Source organism: Myotis nattereri (genome assembly GCF_964212035.1).
Source record: "Myotis nattereri genome assembly, chromosome: 1".
NCBI lineage: Eukaryota > Metazoa > Chordata > Mammalia > Chiroptera > Vespertilionidae > Myotis > Myotis nattereri.
The window spans coordinates 229413493-229440167 of record NC_138075.1 but is presented as its reverse complement, the minus strand read 5'-3'; the positions used below and the strand labels follow the sequence as shown (position 1 = coordinate 229440167).

Sequence of the window (26675 nt, the reverse complement as noted above, 5' to 3'; positions counted from 1 at the left end):
CCCGCCCCAGGCTCCTCCTAGAGGGACAGCAGAGGCCCCCATCCTGGGTCACTGCCACGCGCAGCCCAGCACACCCAGCCTCCCCTCGCCCGGCCTGGGGCTGGTTGTGGGCAGCACCCCCTCCGGCTGGACGGGAACGAGCAGATACGCAGCTGCTCTGGGTACGGGCAGCTCCAACACGCGGTGGCCAGCCCCGCGGCCACACGGGAACTGGAAGCCGGGCTGGGGGCCCGGGCCCCTGCCTGCATGCCATCCTGGGAGACCCAGGACATGGGACATGCCCTGTGGGCCTGGCGGGTAAGCTGGGCAGTAAGTGCAGGGCCTTCGGGCCGGCAGGGGAGGCAGCCGGTTAATCATTTCCAGGCGGCCTTGACCCCACCTGCCCCGGCCGCTCTGCTCCTGACTTCTGCCCTCACTCCAGCGCGGGAGGAGCCATGGGGCGCTGGGCCTGGGTCCCCAGCCCCTGCCCCCCGCCTGGACTGTCGCTGCTGCTGCTGCTGCTGCTGCTGGCGCCTCTCAGAGCCCAGCCCCAGGCTGGAAGGGTGAGCACTGACCCATCACACTGTGACCTGGGGCTCCCTGTGCCCACTCTGGGTCCTGGGGCCGAGGCCAGGGCCCGTGTGGAGCGGGCGAGGGGCCCAAGGTGCTGAAAGCTGGCTGTGGGGGTGCTGGGCTGGTGGGCAGGGCAGAACCTGGGCATCCAACTTACTGGGCCCCACCTTGGGGCATGGGGGCCGCTCCCCGCTCTGGGCCTGTGGGGTCTGAGAGTTTGAGGTGGGAGTAGGGCCTCTGAGGGCCTCACCGCAGCTCTAGGCCCAGGATGGAGCAGGCGCGGCCGGCCCTGAGCCAGCTGTCTCAGCGGGCCTGCTGGGCTCGGCGGGAGGGCTTGTTGGACCCTCAGGGTGCCCCATGGCGCCCAGTCCCCACTCCAAGGTCTGAGGGCCCAAGTACCTGAGGCCCAGGGCAGGGCCTGCGTGTTGGGGGGCCGGTCCCACATGAATGTTGTCACAGCTCTCGGCTCCTCCTAGAACCACACGGAGTCCCGAGAACCTAATGCCACAGTGACCTCCAGGACCCCCACTATTCCTGTGACCTCAGTGACCCCCACAACCTCTCCTGCGAGCACTCCAGAGGCAGAGGGTCCCCGTGGTGGGGGGCTCACCTCCCCGCCCAGGGTGGCCCCCTCCCGCAGCAGCCCTGGGGGCTCAGGTCGGTCAGGGGGCTTCCTGGAGGAGGTGGGGGCTGCACCCGGACGGTCGGTGGGGAGTCGGGGAGGGTGGGGAGTGGGGGAGGACGGGCGGGAGCCCGTGATGCTGGCCGCCTCCCAGCAGTGCTCACCGAGGACGGGCAGCCCTGCCGGTTCCCCTTCCGCTTTGGCGGCCGCCTGCTCCATTCCTGCACGTCGGAGGGAAGCGCCCACAGGAAGTGGTGGGTCCCGCTGGGCAAGGCCCCCTCTCCTGGTCCCGCGCCCCCCCCCCCCACCCTCCTGCTCAGACGGGTGACACAGGTGTGAATGGACGCATGACTGAATGGGCGTGAGTGAATGCGTGCAACGCAGAGATCCGCAACCTCGGGGCTGGAGGGGCAGGTCTCTGGTCTGGGCACCCACGTCACCGCACACGTCACCCCCAGGTGTGCCACGACTCACAACTATGACCGTGACCGGGCCTGGGGCTACTGCGCGCAGGGCTCCACGCCCCGGGAGGGCCCAGGTGGGTGCCTGGGGGCGGGGGGGGGGGCAGTTCGGGAGGCCTGAGCCCAGGCCAGAAGGGGGCTGGGCCTGTGTGGGCTGAGTTTGGGGCATCCAGCCAACATGCTGAAGGGGGTGGGGGCCCATGGGACAGGGGCAGGGGAGCCATCAGCCAGGGGACCCCCTCTCTGGGGCCACAGGATTGCTTTGTCCATTGCTGGGAGCAAGACGCCCCCTGGTGGCCAGGCCAGGCCCTGCGGCCACACAGGCCAGCCCTGTCCAGGTGAGGGCCAGTGGGGTCTGCAGGTGCTGGCAGCCTGCCTATGATGGTCCCAGGTCACAAGGGAGGAGACTGTGCTGCCTGACTGGGGGTGGTCAGGCTCCCAGGTGCTGGGAGCAGAGCCAGAGGCCCTGCGTGCTGAGGGGGGCTGTGGGCGGCCTGCATTCCCTCCCAGCACCCCCTCCCAGGACCCCAGAAGGGGCATCTTTAAGGTGGCAGGCCCAACAGAGGCAAGCAGCGAGGGTCACAGACGGGGAGAACAGACTGCCCGGGCTGAGACCCCTACCCCCCTCCTGCACATCCCCAGCGGCTCTGGATCCCTGTGCCTCCAGCCCCTGCCTCAACGGGGGCTCCTGCACCAACACCCAGGACCCCGGCTCCCACCACTGCACCTGCCCTGTGGGCTTCACCGGCAAGAACTGCGGCACGGGTGAGCGAGGCCTGGGGGCCGCGGGGCCTGGGAGGAGGGGCGCCCGCCGCATGCAGGGGGGCTGCACGGGGCAGTGGTATGCCGAGAGCAGGGACACATGGTGTGGTTCCCAGAGAAATGCTTCGACGAGACCCGCTACGAGTACCTGGAGGAGGGCGACAGCTGGGCCCGCGTGCACCAGGGCCACGTGGAGCAGTGCCAGTGCGCGGGGGGCCGGGTCCAGTGTGAGGACACACGCCACACAGGTACCCCGGCTGGGCGGGGGGCAGAGCCTTCCCACGGCGTCCCGTGTCAGGGGAAGGGACTCCGCTGGGACCACCCATGCGTCCGGCCCCGAGGCCTAGCTTCTGAGCCCTCCCCCAGCTTGCCTGAGCAGCCCGTGCCTGAACGGGGGCACCTGCCACCTGATTGTGGCCACCGGGACCACCGTCTGCGCCTGTGCCCCGGGCCACGCCGGGAGGCTCTGCAACATCGGTGAGTGGCTCGGCCTCAGAGCCGTGGACCGGCCCCTGGGCCGGGCAGGGCGGGGGCAGCCTCGGGCCCAGTCTCACCGCCGCTGCTGCCCACAGTGCCCGCCCAGCGCTGCTTCGTGGGGAACGGCACCGAGTACCGGGGCGTGGCCAGCACGGCAGCCTCGGGCCTCAGCTGCCTGGCCTGGAACTCGGACCTGCTCTACCAGGAGCTGCACGTGGACTCGGTGGGCGCCGCGGCCCTGCTCGGCCTGGGCCCCCACGCCTACTGCCGGTCAGCACTGGCCCGGCCCGAGGCCACCTCACCCGCGGGCAGGTTCCGTCCTGGGGAGGCCTCCTGTCAGGCGCACAGGGGCTCCTGGCCCTTCTGCCCAGACCAGTGATGGCGAACCGATGACACGCGTGACCCGCGAGCTCATTCTTTTGGTTGATTTTTCTTCGTTAAATGGCATTTAAATATATGAAATAAATACCAAAAATACCAGTCTTTGTTTTACGATGGTTGCAAATACCAAAAATTTTCTATATGTGACACGGCACCAGAGTTAAGTTAGGGTTTTTCAAAATGCTGACGCGCCGAGCTCAAAAGGTTCGCCATCACTGGCCTAGAGGCTCTTCCCCAGGGAGAAGGGCCAGGCGGGGTCAGGCCCCAGGCCCCTGTGTCCATCACAGAGCGAGCAAGGCTGCTCCGGGCGGGTGGAAGGACCCCCTGCAAGGGGTCCCATGCCCCTATCCCCACTTCCCTCGCTGAGGGCAGTGTGACAGCACCCACCGCTCCCCTGCCCCCAGGAACCCCGACAAGGACGAGCGGCCCTGGTGCTACGTGGTGAAGGAGCACGCGCTCTCCTGGGAGTACTGCCGCCTGGCGGCCTGCGGTGCGCGCTGGCGGGAGGGGGAACGGGGCGGGCGGTGCCGCCCCATCCCACTCCCACTCCCACTCCCACTCCCACTCCCACTCCCACTCCCGGCCTCTTCTCTCTGAGCGGTGGAGAAACAGCTCCCGGGGCAGGGCTGGTCCCAGGAGTCAGCAGGCAGGCCGGTCCCCGGGCCCCTGAACGTGCAGGCATGGGGGCGTCCGGCAGGGCGAACAGCATGGGGGAGTCCAGCAGGCGCCCTGGAGGCAGACGCTGGGGGGCAGCTCCCCTCTGGCCCTGCCCATGCTCTCTGCCCCTGCTGGCCTTGCCTCTGGGGTCCCTAACACCTGCCAGGTGTGCAGGCCACTCTGGTTCCCCCAAAGCCTGGGGTTGGGGTCTCCTCCTATGGATGAGGAAGCCGAGGACAGAGCGTGAGTCCTGTGCCCGGAGGCAGAGCCGGGCCAGCCCCGGGCCCTCGTCCAGAGGGGCTGCCAGGATGGGGAGGGCGGCGGGGGAACGCCCGGGGGCCTGAGGACGGTGGCAGGTGGGTGCACCTGGGGCTCGTGTGACCTGCGACCGGTGCCCCCAGAATCCCTCACCAGAATGCAGCTCCCACCCGACCTGACCCTGCTGACGGTGCCTGAGGCTGCCCCCGCCGCGCGCCAGACCTGCGGCCGGCGGCACAAGAAGAGGAACTTCCTCCGGCCTCGCATCATCGGGGGCTCGTCCTCACTGCCCGGCTCCCACCCCTGGCTGGCCGCCATCTACATCGGGGACAGCTTCTGCGCGGGGAGCCTCATCCACACCTGCTGGGTGGTGTCTGCCGCCCACTGCTTCTCCAACAGGTGGGCGCTGGCCCCTGGGTCCTGACGCCCCGGCCCACCCCCACCCAGCCACCATGGCCCAGCCATCCACATCTCTGGGTTCTCCCCCTCCCCCCGCCCCCGCCCCCGTCCCCCGACCCAGCTGCCTGTCCGCGTCCCCGCGCCGCGCCACCTCCATCCTTTGGTGCCTCTGCTCCCGGGGCCGCGGCGCCCCTCTGCCTCCGGTGGGACGGGGCGTCCAGCCAGTGCTGGACCCAGAGGCTGCAGAGACCCGCGGGCCCCGCCCGATGCCATCCCTGCCGGCGCCCAGGCTCCGGCTGTCAGATGCTCCGGGCGCGGTGGGGGCGGCCTGGGGGGAATAGTCAGGCATGCGCAGTAGGGTGGTGGGCGGGGCCTGCCCGTGCAGCCCCGCCAGCCCCGCCCCTGGACTGCCTTTTGCATGGGGGTGGGGGGGGCTCCGGGAGTGCGGACCCGCCTCTCACTCCCCGGGGGACCAGCAAGCTCCGAGCGAAAGCCAGCTCCGCCCCGCGGCCGGCCCGGCCCCGAGGTCTGGGGGTTCTGGGGGGTGGGCACTGTCCTGACTGACAGCTCAGGAGTCAGGAGCCGGGAGAAGACTGGGGGTTTGGCAGTACACCCCTGTGGTCACCCCAGGGACTGCAGCGTGGGGGGGGGGGGGCTCCGTGGGCACAAGTCCTGTGCTGACCTGTTACCTCCGCAGGCGCTTGGCTGGGCCTGGGAAACGGGACCCTGAGTATGGGATTGAGGGGTCAAGGGGCTGGGGGAGGGGAGGAGCCGGGAGGGGCCAAGCTTGGTGGGGGGCGGGGGACCCCAGCACGCTGGCCGCAAGACTGGAATGGGGCAGATGTGGTCAGGAGAGAAGGCAGGACCCCGCCGCTTGGAGGACACAAAGGCAGAGCTGGCCCCTCCCCAGGGCCTGCGTGTCCCCAGCCCTGAGCTCACTGGCCGCCGCTCTGAGCTCTGGCCCTGCCCAGGGGCGGAGGCACCGAACCCCACGGTGTGCTGGGCATCGGCTGCCCAGGTGTGCTGGGCATCGGCTGCCCAGGTGTAGGCCGTTTCCCAGGTGGCCTGAGGCCTGGGAGGGCTGAGCAGAGAGGGACCCCCATACACAGCAGATGGGAAAGCGGGGGCGCTGACAGGCCCGGGGCTGACCAAGGGGCTGCCTCTGGGACGCTTGGCCCCCATGGGTGCAGGGACAGCCAACCTCAGGGCCCAAGGGGAGGCCAGAGCCCTGCTGCCCCCCCCCAACAGCCCCCCAAGGGAGAGCGTCTCCGTGGTCCTGGGCCAGCACTTCTTCAACCTGACGACGGACGTGACACAGGCATTTCGCATTGAGAAGTACATCCCGTACCCCCTGTACTCCGTGTTCAACCCCAGTGACCATGACCTTGGTGAGGCTCAGGGCAGGCGGGGTGCAGCCAGGAGAGGGGCAGGGTGGGCACCTGGGGAACCCTGGGAGAGTCCTCAGGTCCGCGAATGTGAGGAGGGGTGGACGGAGGGACAGAGGCGTGGGGAGGGGCCTGGCCTGGCCTTCCTGCCTCCTCTGGGTCTTCCCGTCACAGCCTCCCGCCCAGCAGGGCGCACCTGGTGTGACTCAGCGGCCACGCTGTACCCGTCATGGACCCCCCGCCCCGGCTGACCTCTGGTCTCTCCCACCCAGTCCTGATCCGGCTGAGGAAGAAGGGGGACCGCTGTGCCGTCCGCTCCCAGTTCGTCCAGCCCATCTGCCTGCCTGAGCCCAGCAGCCCCTTCCCTGCGGGACACAAGTGTCAGATCGCGGGCTGGGGCCACCAGGACGAGAGTGCGTGGCGGTGGGGGCAGCTGGCAGCGTGGTGCCCAGGGAGCAGTGCCCACCTGACACACGTGTCCCTGCCCGCAGACGTGAGCGGCTACTCCAGCTCCCTGCGGGAGGCGCTGGTGCCCCTGGTGGCCGACCGCAAGTGCAGCAGCCCCGAGGTGTATGGGGCCGACATCAGCCCCAACATGCTGTGCGCCGGCTACTTCGACTGCAAGTCTGACGCCTGCCAGGTGAGCCAGCCTCAGACCTGCGCGCCCTGGGGAAGGGGACCGGCCCGCAGGGCCAGCGGGGGCCAAGGCAGGCGGCACACATGCCCCATCCCTGTTCCCACCGCTGCTGGAGGGCCCCACAGTGGGGCAGAGACACCCCTCACACAGATGGGGAGCCTGAGGCCCAGGGAAGGGCAGGTCACAAAGCCGGACAGCCCAGCTGTCCAACCGAGGGCAGGGCTGGCCACGTGACCCCAAAGGCCAGCCTCTTCCCGCAGAGCTCTCACCGCGGGCTCTCCCATCGGCCAGTCCCAGCAGCGCACACTCATCCAGGCAGGACGTGTGTGTGCAAGCCTGAGGCGTTATAGATGGGAAACTGAGGCCCAGAGAGGCCCATCACACTTCCCAGGTCACACAACTCAGATGTGGCCAGGGAGTGGGGGGGGCCGTTTCCGGGGTGCCGAGGAGCTGAGCCAGGTCTCCTGAGCTGGCCCCGGCTCTGACGGGCAGCTCTGCTGCAGGGGGACTCAGGGGGACCCCTGGTCTGTGAGAAGAACGGCGTGGCCTACCTGTACGGCATCATCAGCTGGGGCGATGGTTGCGGGCGGCTCAACAAGCCCGGCGTCTACACCCGGGTGGCCAATTATGTGAACTGGATCAACGACCGGATTCGGCCCCCTAAGCGGCCTGCAGATTCCCCCTGAGACCGCACCCCCGGGACATGCTGCCTCCTTGCCATTCCCTCCGGCTGGCAATAAAGCTGCTCCCAAGAGCACAGCTTGCCCAGCCTGGCCGCTGCCCCGCCCAGCCTCCCCTCCAAGGCCAACCCAGGCCTGCACACACCTCCCCTGCACGAGCTACCTCTAACCCTACCCCCGCCCCCCAGGTGTTGAGTGTGGGTCCGTTAAAGAGGTGACTCGCGTGTACAGATTGTCTAGGGCCAAGCCAGCTTTGCATTCCTGAGTGAACTGCTGAGTCAGAGTGTGAGCCAGGCATCGTCCAGTGCCCGCCCCAGGCTTGTTCCCAGCCCAGGAGATCAGTGAACTCTGTGCCCAGTGGGTTATGGTGGGGCCTCAGGGAGCCCGGCAGGAGGTCCGAGAAGGAGCCGAGTGAGATGGAGTATTGATGTCCCTGGCTCCCTCCTTTTGGGGTCATCTCGGTGTTACAGGTTGTACCCTAAAACCCGTATGTTGGCGTCAGGACATCAGAATAGGACTGTTTGGAGAGAAGACCTTCACAGAGCGACCAGGTTAGCATGAGGTCAGGGTGGGCCCTGATCCAACACCATGTGTCCTTATAAGAGAGGGACAGTGGGGCCAGGCAGACGGAAGGAAGCCGGTATGACGTGCCACCTGGGGAGGCGGTCATCTGCAGCCAAGGATGGGCCTGAGCAGCTCCCCGCCTGTGGACACCTCCATCCGGGACCTCTGCCCAGAACCTTGAGATGCTATGTCCGCTGCTTAAGTCCCCCGTCCGTGGTGCTTTGTTACAGTGGCCAAGCACACCGGTACACCCATACCCCACCGACGGTCCCTCCCCACACACGCACATGGCTCTGGACAGTGCGGTGACTCACCCCCCCTCACCCCCTAGTCTGAAGGAGCCAGGGCAGCAGAGCACCCTGGGACCCCCCACAATGATACCTTGTGAATAAACCCGTCCGACTTGTCCTGTCATGCAGCCTGCGAGGACTCTGGATATTGGTCACGCTATTGTCTTTTATAAGCTCGTTTCAGATTTGCTTAGATTTCTGTTTAGGATTTGACATTTGCGTTTCTGACTGAGACTGTCAGTGTCTGTCCTCAAGGCTATACCAACCTCAGCATGAGCTCAAGAGTACCTCACAGGCCCAGTGGCCAGAAGCCAGAGGCCAGGCTCCGAGAGGGCTCACTTCCAGGTGTGCAGACGGCCGCCTGCTTGCTGTGTCCTCAGGTGTCTCTACTGAGAAGGTCACTAATCCCGTCGTGGGGGCTCCACCCTCGTGACCTGCTCACCTCCCAAGGCCCCTCCTCCTGGCACGGGCACATAAAGGGCTAGACTTCACACATGAGCTGGGGGACACGCACGGGGTCGGCAGCAGGAACCAAGGAGTAGAGGCTGGAGCCGACCCAGCGTCCCGAGTGGGAGCCACGCTGAGGCTCCTGCCTTTCAGCGGCCCTGCGGCCCTGGAGGGGAGGGGACTCTCCCAGCTGAGCCTGAATTTCCCTGGCCGGTCTGGAGCAGGTGCAGCGCCAGGCATGGCGGGAGCTGGGCCAGGGCCAACCCTCAAGAATGCAGGCACGTCCCTCCCGGCGAGGATGACCAAGCGCCAGGCGCCTGGGGTGGCGGATGTGGCAGTGGCCACAGCCCGCAGCCACCACCCGCCCGTGCCAGCTGTCCAGGGCCAGCCCCTGGGGCCTGAGACGTGTGGGCGCATGAATGGCCTCTGTGGCGGGGCAGCTGCTGTGGGAAAGGCTGCGGGAGCCGTGCAGGTGATGGGGGGAGGGGCGCAGGCACCCCAGCTGCTCCCAGCCCTGCTCTGCCGTGGCCCTGACAAGACATCCCAGGGCATCAGCTTCAAGCTGGTGGCCACCAGGGACCTGCCCTCTCAGACCCCCAGGGGCGGTGGGGAGGGGGCCCCAAGTGGGGGGGATGGCGCTCTGCACCCAGCCACGCTCCCACCCGGTCCAGGCTCAGCGACGGGGGCCAGATGGAGCAGACTGACCTGTGCGCTGAGTGTCACTTCCTGTTCCGTGGGCCCAGCCTGAAGGACCTGGACAGTGTAGAGACCCCGTGCCCCACTGGCAGCCTTCCTGAGGCGGATTCCGGGGTAACGGGTTGAGGGGACCCCCAGTGGAGCGCATGCTTCTCGTGGCTTCTCTGGGGCACCCCCACCTCTGCCTCGCCTGCTTGCCTTGGATGTCCCTGGAGTCGGAGAGGGGGGCTGCTGACGCCGGGGTGTAGCCCTGCCAGGTGCCTGGACCACCTGGGTTCCTGGAGAACCGGAACCTGAGCTAGAGCTACAGATGGAGGCGGGAATCCCAGCGCCGAGTCCCCCCCACACCCCACACCCCAGAAGGGCCTCCCCACGGCTGGTACAGAGCAGCACAGCTCTGGGGGCCACCTTGGGGCACAGTGCCCCCTGGGCTGCAGGAGACCAGACACGCAGCCCTGGTCCCGCTACACCCGGCAGCAGCTGAACTGGGGTTCGCGCCCCAGGCCATGTACTAGGACCCCCTCCATCACCCCGCTGGGGAGTGGGCGACCTCCGAGGGAGAGGAGAGGGGACTGAAGGGCTGGGGCTGGGTCGCCCCAAAGTCAGTCTGTAGTCAGGGCGCCTGGCGGGGGGCGGGGGCGGCCCTGGGTGCCGGGGGGCAGGTGCCAGCGGGGAGGCCAGGCTGGTGGAGATGAACTTGGAAACTGGGGGACGGGGGCAGAGGAGCCCCTTTGTGTGGGGTTTGCTCTGCTTGGGGAGGGGAAGCAGCACCCCAGGCACCGCGTGCGCCGGCTCCGAGCCACACGACCCGGTTCTGCATGGGCTGCGTGGGCCGTGCGCCCCGCGCCCCGCGTGGCTGCGGCGGAGCCGGGGAAGTGCACACCTCTGACGCCCCGCCCACCGGCCCCGCCCTGTCCCCGCCCCGCCCGCCGGCCCCGCCCTGTCCCCGCCCCGCCCGCCGGCCCCGCCCCGCCCGCCGGCCGGCCTCCGCTAGCTGTTCTGAAAGTGACCCTGGGCCGGGCGGCGGGCGGCGGGCGGCGGGCGGCGGGCGCGGGCCGGGCGGCGGGAACCATGACAGAAGATGACCGAGGCGGCGCTGGTGGAGGGCCAGGTCAAGCTGCGGGACGGCAAGAAGGTGCGGGCGCGCGGCGGGCGGGGGCGGGCGGGCGCGGGCGGCCGCTCACGCCCCCTGTCCCCGCAGTGGAAGAGTAGGTGGCTGGTGCTGCGCAAGCCGTCGCCGGTGGCAGGTGAGCGGGCCGGGCGGGCCGGGCTGGGCGCGGGGCGCGGGCGCCGGTGGCCTCCTGCGCTGGGCGGCGGAGCGCGGCCAGCTCCCCGAAATAGCCGGCGCCGGGGCTGAGGCTGTAACCGGAGAGCGCGCCGGCCTGGCCTCCGCCGCCGGGACCGGACCCACCGCGGCCGGTGCGGGGCTGAGCGCAGTGTCAGCCCCAAGGCCCGGGCGACAACCCCTTTCCGGAGGCGGACTGCGCCCGCGGGGGTGCGAGTGCGAGCCGGCTGCCCTCCGACCCCCAGGGACCCACAGAATGACCACTGAGCCAGGGCCTGGAGCCGAGGGGTGGGGCCTGGCCCTCCCACCTGCCCCGCGGCCCCCCACCTGCCCCGCGGCCCCCCCACCTGCCCCGCGGCCCCCCCACCTGCCCCGCGGCCCCCCCACCTGCCCTGCGGCCCCCCCACCTGCCCCGCGGCCCCCCACCTGCCCCACGGCTCTCCACCTGCCCCACGGCCCCCCCACCTGCCCCGCGGCTCTCCACCTGCCCCACGGACCCCCCACCTGCCCCGCGGCCCCCCACCTGCCCCGCGGCTCTCCACCTGCCCCACGGACCCCCCACCTGCCCCAGGTAGAGCAGGGGCGGGGCTGGGGTGGGAGCAGGGGTGCTTCTGAGAAAGGGGTCTCCTGGTGTGGGGGCACAGCCCTCCTGGAGGAGAGAATGGCCCCCGCCCCCCAGGCGGCACCCCAGCCCAAAGCCGGGCATCTCCCCCTTCAGCAGTGACTGGGCCAGTTGGGAAGCTGGCGCCGGCTGCAGCTGCTGGTGGAGACAGGTGCCCGGAGCCGCCCGGCAGGCTCTGTGTGGGATGCTGGGTGCACCGCACAGTGGGGCCTGCCACAGGCTCCAGGAGCCTCGGGCTGTTGCTTCCCAGAGAGGGTGTGGGGTGCCCTCCTGTTCTCCTGCGCCCCCTCCTCCGTCCCTTCTGCAGAGCCTGCTCCCGGCACCTCACGGGTGCAGTGCAAGGCCCGCTTTTGGCCGGACTCACTCACTCCCTGCCGGCCTCGCCGCCCCTCTGGGGCCTGGCTCCCTGCGAGGGGGACTCGCCGCCTCTCCCGCGGCCCGGCGCCCGGTGCCTGTCCCGGGAACTGCAGGGAGGCGGGGAGAACGTGGGGCTGGGAGACAGGGAGAGCCCCAGCCAGGCTGAGGGCAGGCAGGGCACAGGCCCATGTGCTGGTGAAGGGCTCCAGCCAGCTGTGGTGAGCTGGGCCCGTGCAGACCTGGGGGGGTCCCCCTGGAAGAGCAGCCCTGGGGTTGGTCTTTGTCTGGCGGGGGGTGGGGGGAGCAGTGATTTCAGCCCGTGGTGGCCTTCTTGCCAGTGTCAGCTCTCTGAGAGTGAGCATGGGTCTGGGGGTGCAGGGGGAGTGTACAGGCCCCCAAAGAGGGCAGAATCATGGAGCTCCAGGGTCCCCAACGCCGAAGCGGCAGGGAGCAGCCACCGCGGGAGCCCAGGGCGGAGCTGCTGGAGAGGAGCGGGCAGGACACTGGGGCGCTCGGGTCCAGGGTCTCCCCGCTGGGTGACGTCCACCCTGTTGGGCATGAGAACTGCAGGCATCTTACAGACCGAGGCAGAGGCTCCCGCCGAGCCCCCTGTACGCGGCCCTGCCCCCCCCATGTGCCGGGTGCTGGGGCCGCGACCCATCCAGCCCCCTCCCTGCCTGTCCTGAAGACCAGCTCCCCCAGGGGCTCTGGGGCGGGGAGCAGGTTCCATCCCTGAGGACTTCACAGCTGAGACCCCCGATCCTGGTGAGGCGACAAGGGGAGCCTGGGAAGGGGGGTCAGTCCTGCCCTCGAGTTTGTCCCGGGAGCGCCCGCGGACAGTAAGAGGCGGCAGGGTGCGGCGCGAAGGGCACCTTGTCTTGTCTCCCGGGCGAGGAAGGGCCGCACCTGGGGAAGCGGACGTGGAGAACCTGCCCCACGGGCCCTAACGCTTCGTGGGCGTGTCCCTGGCCTCAGCCTGTCCTGGCGGGGATGCGTGCCTGGTCCCCCCGTGGCCCGGGCCCACGCCTGGTGGCCGGGCAGCGTCTCCCTTCCTCCAGGCTGAGGCTCAGGATGGTGGGAGGGGGTGTCGTGTGCGGCCTGGAGATGAGGCGTCAGAGGCACTTCCGGAGCAGAGCATTGGGTGGCTCCCGGCCCACCACGCTCAGGGGTCCCTTGTACCTCGTCCTGTGCGGGTGCCCTGGGGGCTTCGTCCAGCCTAGAGAAGGGCCTGGCAGGGCCTCGGGCATTATTATAGGCATAGCCTGCCCCCAGCCCCCAGCCCCCAGCCCCACAGCCCTGCTGCCCCGTGGCAGGCTGCCCTGTCTCCCCGGGTCTGTGCTGAGGCGGGTGCCCGAGCAGCCTCGCCTCGTGGGCAACCTGCCGGGGTGGGACCTGCTGGGTGAGGGGCTGGGAGCCCCGCTGCTCTCGGCAGCACCTGCGGCTGCACAGCCTCCCAGGGCCTCCCGGGGGTTGGCGCTGTGGTGGGTCCCAGTTGGTGGTGAGTGGAGGGTCTCCTGGCCTTGGGAGCTCTGTGCCCACAGGAATGGGCGCGACGTCTGGGTCCCGGCCAGGCAGGCAGCCTGAACAATGTGGGTGCAGCTGGGGCCCCTCAGCTCAGATCTGGCTCTGCTCACACGGGGTGCTCCCTGCCCAGACTGGGAGGGGCGGTGGCGTGGGCCGGGCACCCGGAGCCTGTGTGCCCCCAATGCCTGTGTGAGCCCGCACGCCCTCCACGCCCAGGTGCACAGCCTGAACCCGGTCCTTCCTGCACCAGCCGGTGAGCGGGCTTGTGCGGCACCTGCAGGCCAGCCCGGCCAGTCCCCAAGCCCACGCGCCCCACCCCCTGCTGCACCATCAGCAGGTCCCCCGGCTCCAGCAGCTGCTCCCCCGAAGACACCGCCTCAAGGTCACTGTGACCTCTCAGGGCAAGTCCAGCTGCTGCTCCTCCGGCCTCCGTGCCGGCTCCGGCCTTGTCGGCGTGCGGACCCCCATCTCCAGCCACTCGGGCTCTGGTCTTCGCGCAGGCCCCCCGCCCCCCACGGAGTTGGGAGGCTCTCTTCCCAGGTGCCCCCTCCTGCTGTCAAGGCCTTTGCGTGCTCATGACTGCACGGTTATTTTTACATTCAGCTGCTGGGGGCGCGCCGCCTGCTGCCCCACAGGCCTCTCTGGCTCACGTGTCCGGGACAGCACCCCAGCTCGGCCCCTGCCCCACTGGCCCCAGCATCCCTTCCCTCTTCCTCTCCCTCGTCCCGCCTCCAGGAGGGCCTGTGAGTGGGGCTCTCTGGACCCGTCGCCGTGGTGACCGCAGGCGGCCCAGCCAGCGCCTCTCTCCCGAGCAGCTGCCGGAGCTGGAGGCTCTGTGGTCACCCGCGTCCCCTCTCCACGCGCGGCCAGGCCAGGCCCCTTGGCTTAGAGCCCGCAGGCTCCCTGGGCGTTGGAGTGAGGCTCTAGGCCTGCCTCTCCAGGCCCCCGACCCAAACGCCTGATCTGGGACCACTCTTCCCCTATCCCTCATGCCGGCCCAGCCCTCTGGGTCCCTGCCTCTGAGCCTTCGCACTGGCTGTTCCCTCCAGCACCATGCTGTTCCTTGTGGGGCTGCTGGGCTGACTCCTTCCATCACTCAGAAGTCAAAGTCTGTTCTCTGACCCTGAGCCCAGGTGCACCGCCCTCGCTGCCGTCAGTGCCTGTCCCTACCCCATCACCTCCCTCACGGTTCCTCCTCTTGTCCCGCTCAGTGCCTGACTGCTGGGCTGTCCCCTGGGTCCCCAGGTTGCCCTGAGCAGAAGGAGGGCTGAGGGGAGGCGGGGAGGCTGTGGGGCAGAGCGGGGGGGGGGGGTGAGAGTGGGCCCCCAGGGGACCAGTGAGGGACTTTCAGGGTCCTGACAGGGGCAGGGCCCTTTGCCTTTCCCACCCTGAGCACCAGTCCCCTACTGCCCCCTCCCTGCAGGGCTGGGGCGGGCTAGCCTGGGGCAGGCCACGTGGGCAGGCTGCACCCTTCCCTGTGTTTAGGGACCTGCTAGCCCCGTGCTCGCCTGTGGGGTGGGGATGCCAAGGGCTCCCATGTGACGGGGGCCCAGTCAGGGCCTCGGCTCCTGGGGTGGGGGCTGCCCATTTCTCAGATGGACAGAGAGGCTCCCAGCGCCGAGGAGGCGGGGGGCTGCTGTGAGGAGGGCACGGGAGGCGGGGGGGGGGCTGTCCCCGGCCTGCTCCCCAGCAACTGCCTGCCCTGCGCTTCCCCCTGCCCCCCCCGGGGAGTCCTCCCCACGGCCTCCTGCTGGCCCTCCTGCGGTCACCGCTCCCTCCCGTCCTGACGTCTCGGCTCTGGAGACACGTTGGGGGACATTTCCATGGACACGCGCCGTCGTGCTGCCGTGTGACTGACTCCGGGCCACACTTGGGAGAGAACATGCTGGAACCTCTGATGGTTCTGATTTCCTTCTTTATTTTCTCAAAATGGGAGATCTTTGCAGTTCCTGGTGGAAGCGTCTGAACACGGTGGCCAGGTCTTGAGCAGGAGGCGAGGCCCCAGCTCCGTCCCCGCCGTGAGGCTGTGAGCGTGGGTTCGCAGGGACACAGCCACCTGCTGTCACCCCTCGGGTGGAGGGCGCAGCGGGGACGGAGGCTGCGGTGGGCAGTGGCCTCGCTGTCACTCAGGCCCCCTTGCTCTGAGGCTGGGACCAAGGTTCGGGGCTGGGCCGGGCAGGAGCCAGCCAGCACCGCGGCTCATTCCCGGCAGCGTCAGGGGCAGGGGCAGCGTCAGGGGCAGGGGCAGCGTCAGGGGCAGGGGCCAGGGGGGGCAGGGGCCAGGGGCAGGGGCAGGGGCAGCGTCAGGGGCAGGGGCAGCGTCAGTGGCAGGGGCCAGGGGCGGCAGGGGCCAGGGGCAGGGGGCAGGGGCAGGGGGCAGGGGCAGGGGGCAGGGGGCAGGGGGCAGGGGCAGGGGCAATGTTCGCCCACGTGGGGTTGGCGCTGTAGGTCGGGGATCAAAGCGGCAGCGCCCCTGCCCTGCTCCCCGGGCGATGTCTCACGCTTTCCTGCAGGATTCGGGGCGCCACCCACTTAAACGGGACGCTGCGCCCCAACCAAAGACTGGGGAGGGGGGGGCTGCGCTGGAGGCAGGGTGTTCTGGGGCCACTCAGTGGCTGAGCGTCGATACTCCTGTCCCCACCCCGCTAGCCAGCTGCCGGCTTTCCCGTTGGCAACAGGCGGGGGGGACCCCAGCACACGAGGCAGAATGGCTGCGTGGCTGGCTCGGGGTCACCCCGAGAACCCAGGACTCCCTGGGGCGGGTGCTGGCTGGCGCCCTGACGCCTCCCCGCGCCCCGCAGACTGCCTGCTGATGCTGGCCTACAGGGACCGGGCGGAGCGCGCCAAGGGCCTGCGGGAGCGCAGCAGCCTGACGCTGGAGGACATCTGCGGCCTGGAGCCCGGCCTGGCCTACGAGGGCCTGGCCCACACGCTGGCCATCGTCTGCCTGTCGCAGGCCGTCATGCTGGGCTTCGACAGCCGCGAGGCCATGTGCGCCTGGGACGCCCGCATCCGCTACGCCCTCGGCGAGGGTGAGTGGCCCTGGGCCTGGGCGCCCAGCGGGTGTCTCGGGGGCGGGGCCCTGGGCGGCGACGCGGGCTCAGAGGGGGTGGAGATGACGCAGGGCCGGGCAGGCTGCTGTCACCCTCCCTGGGGACTGGTCCCCCAGGGGTGCACCCCTCTCCGAGGTGGGATGAGTGTGCTCAGCACCAGGGAGACCCCTAACCGAGACGGGAGGCCCCTGTTGCCAGGCGGCTGTGAGGCAGCCTCCCTGAGCCTCAGTTTCCCCGTCTTTGAAACGGGCTGCTTCCTGAGGGAGAGTCCGTGAGGAGCCGCCCCGGAGCCAAGCCCGGCTGTGGGTGGCAGGAATGGGCAGGGCAGCCACTCCGAGGGCTTGCCCGGCTTGAAGGCCAGGGAGGTGAGGGCAGCCACGGGGCTGGTGCTGCCCTCTGCCCTGCCCTCTGCCCCTGCCCCTGCCCCACTGCTGCCCTCTCCCTGCCCTCTGCCCCGCTGTTGCCCTATCATGCCCTCTCCCTGCCCTCTGCTGCCCTCTCCCTGCCCTCTGCCCGCTGCTGCCCTCTCCCTGCCCTCTGCCCCCGCTGCTGCCCTCTCCCTGCCCTCTGCTGCCCTCTCCCTGCCCTCTGCCCTCTGCTGCCCTCTCCCTGCCCTCTGCCCGCTGATGCCCTCTCCCTGCCTGGCTCAGTGCACAGGTTCCCCGTGACGGTGGCTCCGGGCACCAAGCTGGAGAGCGGCCCTGCCACCCTCCACCTCTGCAACGACATGCTGGTGGTGGCCAGGGCCGTGCCCCCGGCCGTCGCGGGGCAGTGGAAGCTGTCGGACCTGCGGCGCTACGGGGCCGTGCCCCACGGCTTCATCTTGGAAGGCGGGACCAGGTGTGGCTACTGTAAGTCTGCGTCTGAGGCCGCCGTGTCGGAGTTTGAGTTCAGATTTAATGGAAAGAAAGAATAGACGGGTGTGGGGGGCACGCAGAGAAGCGCCCTCACACACACGGACCAGGGCTCCTTGGGGTTCCCACCCCCACCCCCACCCCGGGCAGGGAGGGTGGAGGACTGCCCGGCCCCAGAGGAGGCCAGGCCAGCTCCCAGGGCAGGTCTGGAGGGGAGCGGAGGGTGTGAGGCCTGGCCGCTGCGGGGTGGACCTGGGCCTCGGGGACTCTGGGCCGCCTGCCTGGCTGCGCCGAGGTCTGGCTGGCATGGCTGGGGGTGTGGGCATGGCTCCTGCTGTGGCCTTGGGGTGACAGCTGCCACTGCCGGGGACCTGGAGCCCCTTCTCTCCTCCACCCAGAGGAGAGGTTGCCAGGTCGCCGGGAGCCCTCACAGACGTGTGTGAGGTGGCACCTGGGTGGTGCAGGGGGGGAGGCAAGGCCTGGGGAGGTGCCAGCGGTGGTCACGCTGGGGGGCAGGTTCCCAGCAGCTGTGGGGGGAGGGCCTGTGGGTTCCTGGCCCCTTAACCAGGTGGTGATTGAAGGGGGCGTGGGAGGGGCAACGGGGTGTGAGGAGGGGTGAGGTGAGGGCCCCAGGGTGGGGGTGCAGCCTGGAGCCCCTCCCCGCGCCAGCCCGTCTAGTGCAGGGGCCTGGGCAGCCTGGGTCGCGGCCCCCCCCCCCCCCCCCGGCAGCGGACGAGAGACGTTGGTGAGTCGCAGTCAGAGAACAGGAACCTGTCAGGGGGTCAGGGTCCAGCGAGGAGGTCGAGGCCCCGGCTCTGAGGCCCCATCACTTCTGAGCGGGCGGCTGCTCTGGCTTCCGACCTGTGGCTCCCGCTCTGGGGTTGGGGGGGCCGGGCTGGTGCCACCCCAGCGCGATGCTGGGGCGAGTGTCCACATGACGCGGTGCCCGAGGTGGCACGGGGACACCCAGCCGGGGGCAAGGGGAGGGGGCGACGCACTGGCCTGTGCAAACCCCATCCTGCAGGAGGAACCCCGGGCGGGCAGCCCCCACACTTGCCCGTCCGAGTGCGGGGCCTGCCTGGTGGCCCAGGGGCCGGGAGCCTCACCCCTCCCTCCAGCTGGAGGTGCTCCCATTCGGCCCAGGGTCCCAGACGGTGCGACCATCTGCAGATCGCTCTGCCCTCGCCTCCAACTCGCCTCTCCTGCCTGTTTCCCCCTCTGCTCCGCGGGGCGCTGTACCCACTGGGTTGGGGGGACTCGGCCTCGGGGGAGCCCTCCCCCCGGGAGCCTGTGGGCAGCGGGGCCGGCGCCTGGAGGGCCAGCGAGAGGTCAGGGAGCGCCCGTCCAGGAGCATCGGCCAGCAGCCGCCTGGCCCGCAGCGGGGCGCTGGCAGACGCGGAGGAATGCGGCGCCCGGCGCCCCTGTAATGTGGTTTTTTATAGTCGGGGGACTGACTGTGCCCGGCGGCTGCCAGCTGCCCGGAGCTCGGATTAGAGGCCGGGCCCTTGGTGGGCGCAGCGGGCGGGGGAGCCCTGGTGGGGGCCTGGCTTGAGCCTCAGCTTTCCCGGCTCAGCAGCAGGTCACAGGTGGGGCCTTGCCTCGGACCCAGGGCACTGACCCCGTGTAGGGCCCTCCGCGCCGTGGCGCTGCCAGGGGTGGGGCTGCCCGGGCGCCAGGGACCTTCCCTCCGGAGCACGTGCCTTTCTCTGGGCAACGGCAGCGCCTGGGCCCGGGCATTCCTGTGCGCTGAGGCCGCCGCCGCCCAGCCCACGTGACGGCGTCCCATTCACTCGCAGTGAGGGATTTCATTCACCCCGCGGCGCTGACTCACCCCGCCTGCCCTCTGCCCAGGCGCCCCCTCTGCCCAGGCGCCCCCTCTGCCCAGGCGCCCCCTCTGCCCAGGTCTCCCCCTCTGCCCAGGCGCCCCCTCTGCCCAGGCGCCCCCTCTGCCCAGGCGCCCCCTCTGCCCAGGTCTCCCCTCTGCCCAGGTGTCCCCTCTGTCCATCCCTGGGGCTGGGATCCCCACCGGGCCCTTCCTTTGCCGGGAGGGAGCCCACAGGCCCTCAGCCTGCACCTGTACACAGGGCCGGCGCTGGCTGGTGGGCGGGGGCCGGTTCTTCTAGGCGCAGGCCAGCACCTCCTCACCACTCAGGACCCGGGGCAAGGGGACAGGTGTGGAGCCCGACGCTAAGTCTCCGCCCTTCCTGGGGGTGGGCCCTGCTCCAGGCAGCCCTGCCCCCCCAGAGGAACTCGGAGATGTGGGGGGGCTGCTGGGCTCCCTGTGCAGCCAGGACACCGGCCAGCTCCTCCTGTGGCCACCAGCCGCTGGAGCCCCTCTGCCTACGGGGAGGCCCCCCCATTCCTGTCACACAGGAGGGGCGCGCGCTGGCGTGGCTAGTCCCCAGGGCTCCGGAGCTGTGCGACTCACCCGGCAGGGGGCGGGGGGGTACGGGGAAGCTCCTGACAGGGGCCTCCAGGCTCTGCTCAGGGCTTCCTCCTGCCAGCCCCACCTGGCCCTGGAGCCCCCACCCCCACCCCTGCCCAGGCTGCCGCCCACTGTGGGGGCCAGGCTGACGGGCTGTCCCCGCAGGGGCTGGAGTCTTCTTCCTGTCCTCGGCCGAGGGGGAGCGGATCAGCTTCCTGTTCGACTGCATCGTCCGGGGCATCTCCCCGAGCAAGGGCCCCTCTGGGCTGCGGCCGGTTCTCCCAGGTGCGTGGGGCGCGGTCCCAGCGGGAGGGTCCCTCGGCCTCTGCCCTGTCCCCGCTCCGCTGGGCCCTGGCACAGGCCTCCTCCTCCGGCTGAGCCGGGCGGACACTGGCCCCGCTTCTGGCTGGGACAGTGGGGACAGGAGGGGTCAGCCAGAAGCCCCGACCCGGACGGGCCCCCTGAGGCCGCGGGCACGGAGGGCTGGAGGCGGGCGGGCAGGGGCTGCACCGTGGGCCACACCTGGTCGCCTTCCCGGCGGTGGCCTGGCTCCCTCCTTCCCCAGCCCGGCCCGGGGCTCAGCCGGCTCGCTGGGCCCGCAGCGCCCTCTGCTGGCGCCGTCCTGACGTGCAGCCCCGGGCGCGGTGCGGTGCAGGGGTGTGGCCCGCGGGGTCGCCCGTGGCCTGCGGTGGCGTTGGGGCTGCACCAGGGCGCCTGGGGCCCTGACCGTGCCGGGCTCACCGTGTGTCCTGGGTGGCGCGTGGGCCGTGGCGGGGGCCGGGGGGTCAGGAGGCTGGGGCTGCCCCTTGTGGTTCCTCTGCCGCAGACGCCGGCCCCGGGGGCCCCGCCACCGCGGAGGAGCGAGTGGCCCAGGAGGCCCTGGAGGCCCTGCAGCTGGAGAAGCGGCTCAGCCTCCTGTCCCACTGCGGCCGGCCGGGCAGCGGAGGTACCGCCCGCGGGCTGGGGCGGCGGGGTGGGCCTTCGCGACCCCCGAGCCCTCGCCCCTCCCCCTCGTGCTCGCCGTCCTTTCCCGCGTTCATCCCGACTCCCGGTGCCCAGCACCAGGTGCCACGGGGCCGAGGCCCCGACTAACGGGCTCAGGGCGCCGCCGCGCGTGGGGAGGGAGGCGGCCGGGGACGTTCCGGCGGCGAGCGCCCAGCGCCTCTCCCTCCGGCTCAGGGGACGACCGCAGCCTGTCCAGCTCCTCGTCGGAGGCCAGCCACTCGGACGTCAGCGCCAGCAGCCGGCTCGCCGCGTGGCCGGAGCCGTCCTCGTCCTCCGCCAGCGCGTCGCAGGAGGGGCCCGGGCTGCCGGCTTCCGCCCTCGCCCTCGGGGAGGCCGCGCCGGGCGCCTCCAGGCCGCCGCCCAGGCCGCTGCGGCCGCGGCAGCTGCAGGAGGTGGGCCGCCAGAGCTCCTCGGACAGCGGCATCGCCACGGGCAGCCACTCCTCCTACTCGGGCAGCTGCTCGTCCTGCGCGGGGAGCAGCCTGGACGTGTGGCGCGCGGGCGACGAGTGCGGCTCGCAGCTCAGCCTGCCGCCGGCGGCGGGGGCGCCCGAGCCCCGCCTGTGCGCCTGCCCGCCCGGCGCCGCGGAGTACCAGGTGCCCGGCGCCCCGCGGCCCCACTACGACACGCCCCGCAGCCTGCGCCAGGCCCCCCGGGACCGGGCCCCGGCGGCGCAGGGCGGCCTGGGCGATGGCGCGGCCGGGGACCCGGGCGGCCCGACGTCCGCGGGGTGTCCCTCTGGCTGGCCGGGCGCGAGACGGCGGGGCCCGGAGACGGAGGCCCCCGGCGGCGAGGCGGCGCCGCCCGGCCCGGCCCCTCGAGAGCCCTGGGAAGCAGGCGGCCTCCGCGCGGGGCCCCCTCCGGCGTTCTTTGCCCCGTGTCCGGTCTGCGGGGGACTCAAGGTAAACCCCCCTCCCTGAACGGGACAGGAGGGCGCGGCTCCGCGGGGTGGCCCTTTGCCGTTTGGTGGCCCCGGCAGCGTGCGGCTCAGCGGGGAGGGCAACCACCCCAGGGCCGGCCTTGGGGCATCGGGGCCGCAAGGGGGTGTTGCCGCCGCTGGCGAACCCGCGAACCCGCAGGACCGGGTGGTCCCACCGGCGCTGCTGGAAGTGCCTCCTGGATTCCAGCGGAGGCGGCGGGGGGGTTGGGCGGGACCCCAGGCCTGGCCCTGCCCACTGCCTCCTCGGACTGCCCGGTCACTGCCCGGTCGTGTCCCCTCCCCCGTCGCGCAGGCACCGCCCGCAGAGGTGAAGTCCCCGGTCAGCTCCATTCACGCGTCCTGTCTGGGAACGTGAGCCTGAGACAGCCTTGCGGCGTGTCCGAGTGTAGGGCGAGCCTTCCCTTGTCCCCGCCCCCTGCTCCGACCCGGACCCACACCCACACCCACACCCACACCCACACCCACAGGCGGCCTGTCCTGTGGGGAGGAAACTGAGGCTTGGGAGGCGCAGGGACGGTGGGGCTGGCCCTCCTGGCTCTGGACGGCCCTTCCGCTCACTCCACACCAGCTGCGTCCTGGACGGGCCGGGGCGGGGGCAGGGCCTGGACGCCTCCAGTGGTCAGCCCGCGGGGCCCAGCTGTACCAGCTGCAAAAGGGCTGGCGGCGGCTCAGACGCAGGGGGGGCACGCTTCGGGCCTGTCCCTCTGCGTCCGTCCTGGGCCCTGGGCCCGTGGCCCCGCTCCTGCCCGCGCCCTCGAGGCCGACTGCTCGCCTGCATGGAGTGCGCTGTCTGGCCTCGGCTGTGCGTTCGCTGCGATTTCAGAGGCACCGCAAGCGGCCTGTGCCCGTGGATTCTGGACTCTGGGCGGCGGCGTCCCTCCTCCGGAATCACCCGTCGGGCCGAGTGCTCACCGGTACTGTCCGCTTCCCACCTTCACTGTCGGCCGACGGCGGTTGTTGCTCTTTTACATTTTTAAACCTGACAGTTTGTAATGAATTCTTGGACCGGAAATAAAAGGTTCTTTTCTTACCACCTCGTCCTGTTTCGTGTGCCCGGCGCTCCCCACCCGCCCACCGGCTCCGCAGGGGTCAGAGCGCCCGTCCAGCCGCTTAAGGCCTCAGTGTGGTGCATGTGGAAAGGAGTGGCGGCTTCAGACAGCCTCTGGGGCTCATGTGTGTGCAAGTGTGCATTGTGGTGTGTTACGTGTGCATGTGTGTGCAGCTGTGTATTGTATGTGGCATGCAGCTGTGTGGTGTGTATGTGTGTGCACATATGTATATGCACCTCTCTGTGTGCACTTGTGGTGTGTGACATGTCCCTGTGCATGCAGCACACGTGCATGTTCTGTGCATTCGTGTACATTGTATGTGCATGTGTGTGGTCTGTATGATGCATGTACACATATGATATGTGGCCTCTGAGTGTTCACTGGAGGCCACAGTGAGGTCTTCAGAGGCCCTGGGATGCAGGCAGGTGGCTGCCCGGGTCCAGGGGAGGTGGACACTCGTGTTCTGGGCCAGGGTGGGTGCTGGCTCAGAGCCCGGCTGCCCTCGCTCCGGGCTCTCCCGTGGGTGGGGGAGCTCCAGGGACCCCACCACGGTCTCCACTGCACGTCCTGTCCTGTCACCCCCTTCCACCCGCATTTACACCCAGTGGGATGGGAGTGGTGGGCCCTGCGCACTGAAGGTGGGAAAGGCGGGCGTTGGGACAGGGCCGGGCCCTCCTATTGGCCAGGGGGGCGGGGGCAGAAGTCACTCCACCCGTCGGAGCCTCAGTTTCCTCCTCCACAGCAGGGCCAGGGGCCTGGCCTCCCGGGAACACGCAGAGGGGCAATGCGATCACAGGTGTCGTTAGAGGCCTCAGAGCAGAATTATTACAAACACGGCCAACATCACCTCCACCCAACAGCGAACCCGCAGGCCTCCGCAAAAACACAGGGCTGCGAGCTACAGACCAGCGAGCAGGCAGTGACCCGTAGGGCTGGCTCAGTCCTGACAAAATCCCACGGGGCTTCTGTCCATGAGTCCCGTGTCCACAGACAGGGCCAGCGTCACTCTGCCCACAGCAGACTGAGGCCCCAGAGGTTCAGTGAGTTCCCTTCTTTGCCCTAACATTAACCTTAATGATAACCATAACCATAACCATAACCCTAACCCTAACCAACACCCTAACCCTAACCCTAAACATAACCCTAACCCTAACCCTAGCCCTAACCCTAACCCTAATCCTGACCCTAGCCCTAACCCTAACCCTAGCCCTAACCCTAACCCTAGTCCTGACCCTAGCCCTAACCCTAACCCTAGCCCTCACATCCTCACCCAAGGAGGGAGGGACCCTTCATGGGAATGGCCTCTGACCCTGTGGCCTTTGGGGCTCTTGGGGGCCAGGCATTTCATACCTCGGGCCCCCCTTGGGTCCCAGGATGGCCCAGGGCGGTGGGGCCACCAGCACAGCCTTTTGGTCCCTCCCTCCCTCCCTCCCTCCCGAGTGAGTACTGCTGCTCCGCTCCTGCTCAGGGCGGGTGGGCCAAGCGGGGCTTCCTGCCAGCGACAGGGCTGGGGGCACCCAGAGGATGGACCTCCTCAGGAGTCCTGAGCCCTGTCCCCCGACTCCCCTGCCCTCTGGCCCCCAGGGAGGGACGCATGCGGCTCATCCCCAGCACATGCTGTGCCCCCACAGTGCAGGGTTTGATAGGCACCTGCAGGACTAGCCTGGAAGCAGGTGCGGGGAGGGGGGGGGTGGCTCCGAGGGCAGGGGGCCTGTGTGGGTGCCCGCTCCTGGAGGGCAGTGGGCCGGCCGCCCTGGATGTGGAAGATCAGGCCCCCGGGCAAGGTGTGAGCGCGCCCAGGGCTCCTGTACACAGGCGCTCTGCAGCCTGGCCTGGACCGGGGGCGGGGGGGGGGGGGCGCGCGTGGTGGGGGGGGAGTGGGGGAGTATATGCTGAGCCTGGCAGCACCTCGCCTTCCCAGCCAGCAGGCTGGGCACCTCGACAGCCCCCAGCCCCGCCTCGATGCCCCACTGCTGGGCTGCCCTCTTCAGGACGCTATCCAGCCCCTGCCCTGCCCCTCCCGGGGCAGCTCCTACAGGGATCGGGTGCCAGGCAGGGCCGCCTTCCCTCCCTCCTTCTGGTCAGAGCCCCTGCTTGGGGCCACCAGCGCCTTCCTTCTCTGCTTTGTCCGCACCTGGAGGAGGCGCCGGGCCGGCCCGGTGCACGCACAGCCTCCGGGGGTGCGGGTGGCGGCTGCAGCCAGAAAGCCAGTCCAGCTCAGCTGGGGCAGGTGGACCTGGGCCGATCCTCTCCCCTCGGGGCCTGTGGGTGCTGGGGGGGGGGGTGAGGGGACAGGCGACTCCAGGGGCACACGGAGAGGGGCCCAGGCTGATCTCCCCTGTGGGTGGCCTGGCGCCCTGTCCTGCGTCGCTCTTCTGGTCAGCGTCCCGGCTCCGCTGGGTGAGGGGTGGGAACAGGCGATGCTGACCCAGCTCTCTCTGGTCTAGGGAGCCGCGGCCTCGCCCCCTGCGCCCCCCACGCACCCAGGTAGGCTCGGCCTCAGTCCCAGCTCTGCACGCGGGACGGGAGGGGCGGTCACAGCGGCTGCAGGGACGGCCCAGCCAGGGCACCTGCACCTGAGAGGGCCGGGTGGTGGGCAGCGTGCCACGGAGCCTGGGCAGGAGCACGGGGCTGCTGGGGAGGGGGCCTGGGCCACGTGGTCAGTCCTGCCCCAGCCAGGCGGGCAGGGTGGTTGTCTGCACCTGGCAGCCTGCTACTTGGGGGCCTGCCCTGAACCCCAGGGGGCAGTTTCGTGGACGGTGGAGGGGACTTGGCGTGCCTGAGGCCATCCTGGAGGAGGTGTCACTGTGGATGGACATGGGGGCTCAGGGGAGGGGCCCCTGAAACCTGGAGTAGGCGGTCACCCGGGGTTAGCCCGGGGCCGGGGCAGGGTGGGGTGTCCTGTCTGGGAGGAGCTGGGCGCGGGGACCTGAGGAGGGAGTGGCCGGGAGGGTGGTTGGGGTTAGGGTGGTGGGTGGGTGGCATGCAGGGGCCAGAGACAGAGGGTGTGGTCCCTGGGCTGCAGTGGGCATTGCAGGGGTGGGGGTGGGGCACCCTTCTCAGAAGCCCGGGGGTTAAGGTTAGGGAGGGACGTGGGTGGGGTCAGGACCCCCGAAGCCGGACCAGGCCCTGGAGGAGTGAAGGCGGGAGCTCTTTGCTGCGCTCGGGCCGGCTCAGCCCTCAGCCCCCGGGACTCACAGCCCTGTCCCTGCAGGAGGCCCGGCGACCACCTATGTGAACATCCCCGCCAGCCCCTCCTCCACGAAGCAGCTGCTCTACCTGGGCCTGGAGCTCCCGGAGGCGGGCGCGGGCGTCCGAGGTGGGTCCCCCGTGGGCCCCTGGGAGTGAGGGCCTTACCCCGGCACCTGGCTGCGAGCCACCCTGTCCTTCCTCCTGCCGAGCTGCGCTCCCGCCCAGGAGCCCCCCGCTTCCGGCTCAGGCCCTGCTGGGTGGAGGGCAAGGGTAGGACCCCCAGCCCTGCGCCCTGTCCCGCCGAGGCCCCTGCGGGAGGAGCGGCTTCCTGGGGCCCCTGGGCCAGCTCACCGGGGCCGCTTCCAGGGACCAGCACCTCCGGCTACGCGCAGATCGACCTGGCGGCCACGGCGGCGGCCCGGCGGGCGGGGGCCCAGCACGCACAGGCCCGCGAGGAGCGGCTGGCCCAGCTGGAGCCCAGGAGGAAGGGGGCCCCTCGCTGAGCGGCCTCGCCCCCGTGACTGCACGGCCCGTGGCTGAGCAGTGGCGACCGTGGGCCCGGCAGCCAGCCTCCCGGGGGCCTGTGCCCATCCCCGAGGTCTGGCCCCAGGGGGGCATGGCTGGCGCCCGGGCCCCAGGGCTGCGCTACCGATGGCCCTGGGATGCGACTGCCCCTCCCTTCCGAGGTGGCGGCCGCCCGAGCGATGACAGTGAAGCCCACGTTCCACCCAGGCAGTGGCCAGGGCCCCGCGGGCCGCACACCCTGCGCAGCGCTGCCCGGCCCTGGGAGGGCTGGTCCACCTTCCGACCCGGCAGGCGCCAGCGTGTTTCCCGACCGCTTCCCGGGACCCACCAGTTACTCACGTAAATATTAAAGCCATCAGCCTCCATTTGAATAACCACGGTCTTCCTGAGGCCCAAGGGCTTCCTCTCTCCTGGGCTGTCCGGGGGGCGGCGGCCTTGCCTGGCGGCCCTGCAGTTGATTGGTTGCCTCCCACACGCGCCCCGACTGGTGCCCGGGACCCAGCCACACTGGGCACATGCCCTGGCCCAGAACCGAACCTGCGACCCGTGTCTGAGGGCCAGCGCTCCAACCACTGA

General features: G+C 70.4%; 2 protein-coding genes across 3 annotated transcripts; both read left to right on the top strand.

Moving 5' to 3' along the window:
• The first annotated feature begins 419 nt into the window (after window positions 1-419).
• On the top strand, window positions 420-8270 carry HGFAC (HGF activator). Its single transcript, XM_081097866.1, is given in 14 exon segments — window positions 420-542; window positions 1029-1209; window positions 1332-1428; window positions 1633-1712; window positions 2278-2400; window positions 2514-2645; window positions 2764-2928; window positions 2931-3144; window positions 3660-3772; window positions 4314-4569; window positions 5818-5957; window positions 6227-6367; window positions 6446-6594; window positions 7095-8270. Coding segments are annotated over 14 exon segments (2082 nt in total). The 5' UTR covers window positions 420-434; the 3' UTR covers window positions 7278-8270.
• Window positions 8271-10295: 2025 nt separating this feature from the next.
• Window positions 10296-26127, top strand: DOK7 (docking protein 7). Of its 2 annotated transcripts, XM_081095221.1 has the most exons (10): window positions 10296-10403; window positions 10470-10515; window positions 15858-16088; window positions 16760-16960; window positions 19554-19673; window positions 20215-20334; window positions 20568-21295; window positions 24830-24884; window positions 25597-25701; window positions 25941-26127. In XM_081095221.1, the coding sequence occupies exons 1-10, from the start codon at window positions 10350-10352 to the stop codon at window positions 26075-26077; spliced, it is 1797 nt and encodes a 598-aa protein (XP_080951347.1). In that variant the 5' UTR covers window positions 10296-10349; the 3' UTR covers window positions 26078-26127. The 2 variants fall into 2 exon arrangements, with proteins under 2 accessions (XP_080951347.1, XP_080951346.1); XM_081095220.1 differs by lacking the exons at window positions 10296-10403; window positions 10470-10515; window positions 24830-24884; window positions 25597-25701; window positions 25941-26127 and having other exon boundaries at window positions 15979-16088; window positions 16767-16960; window positions 20568-22363.
• Window positions 26128-26675: the final 548 nt, after the last annotated feature.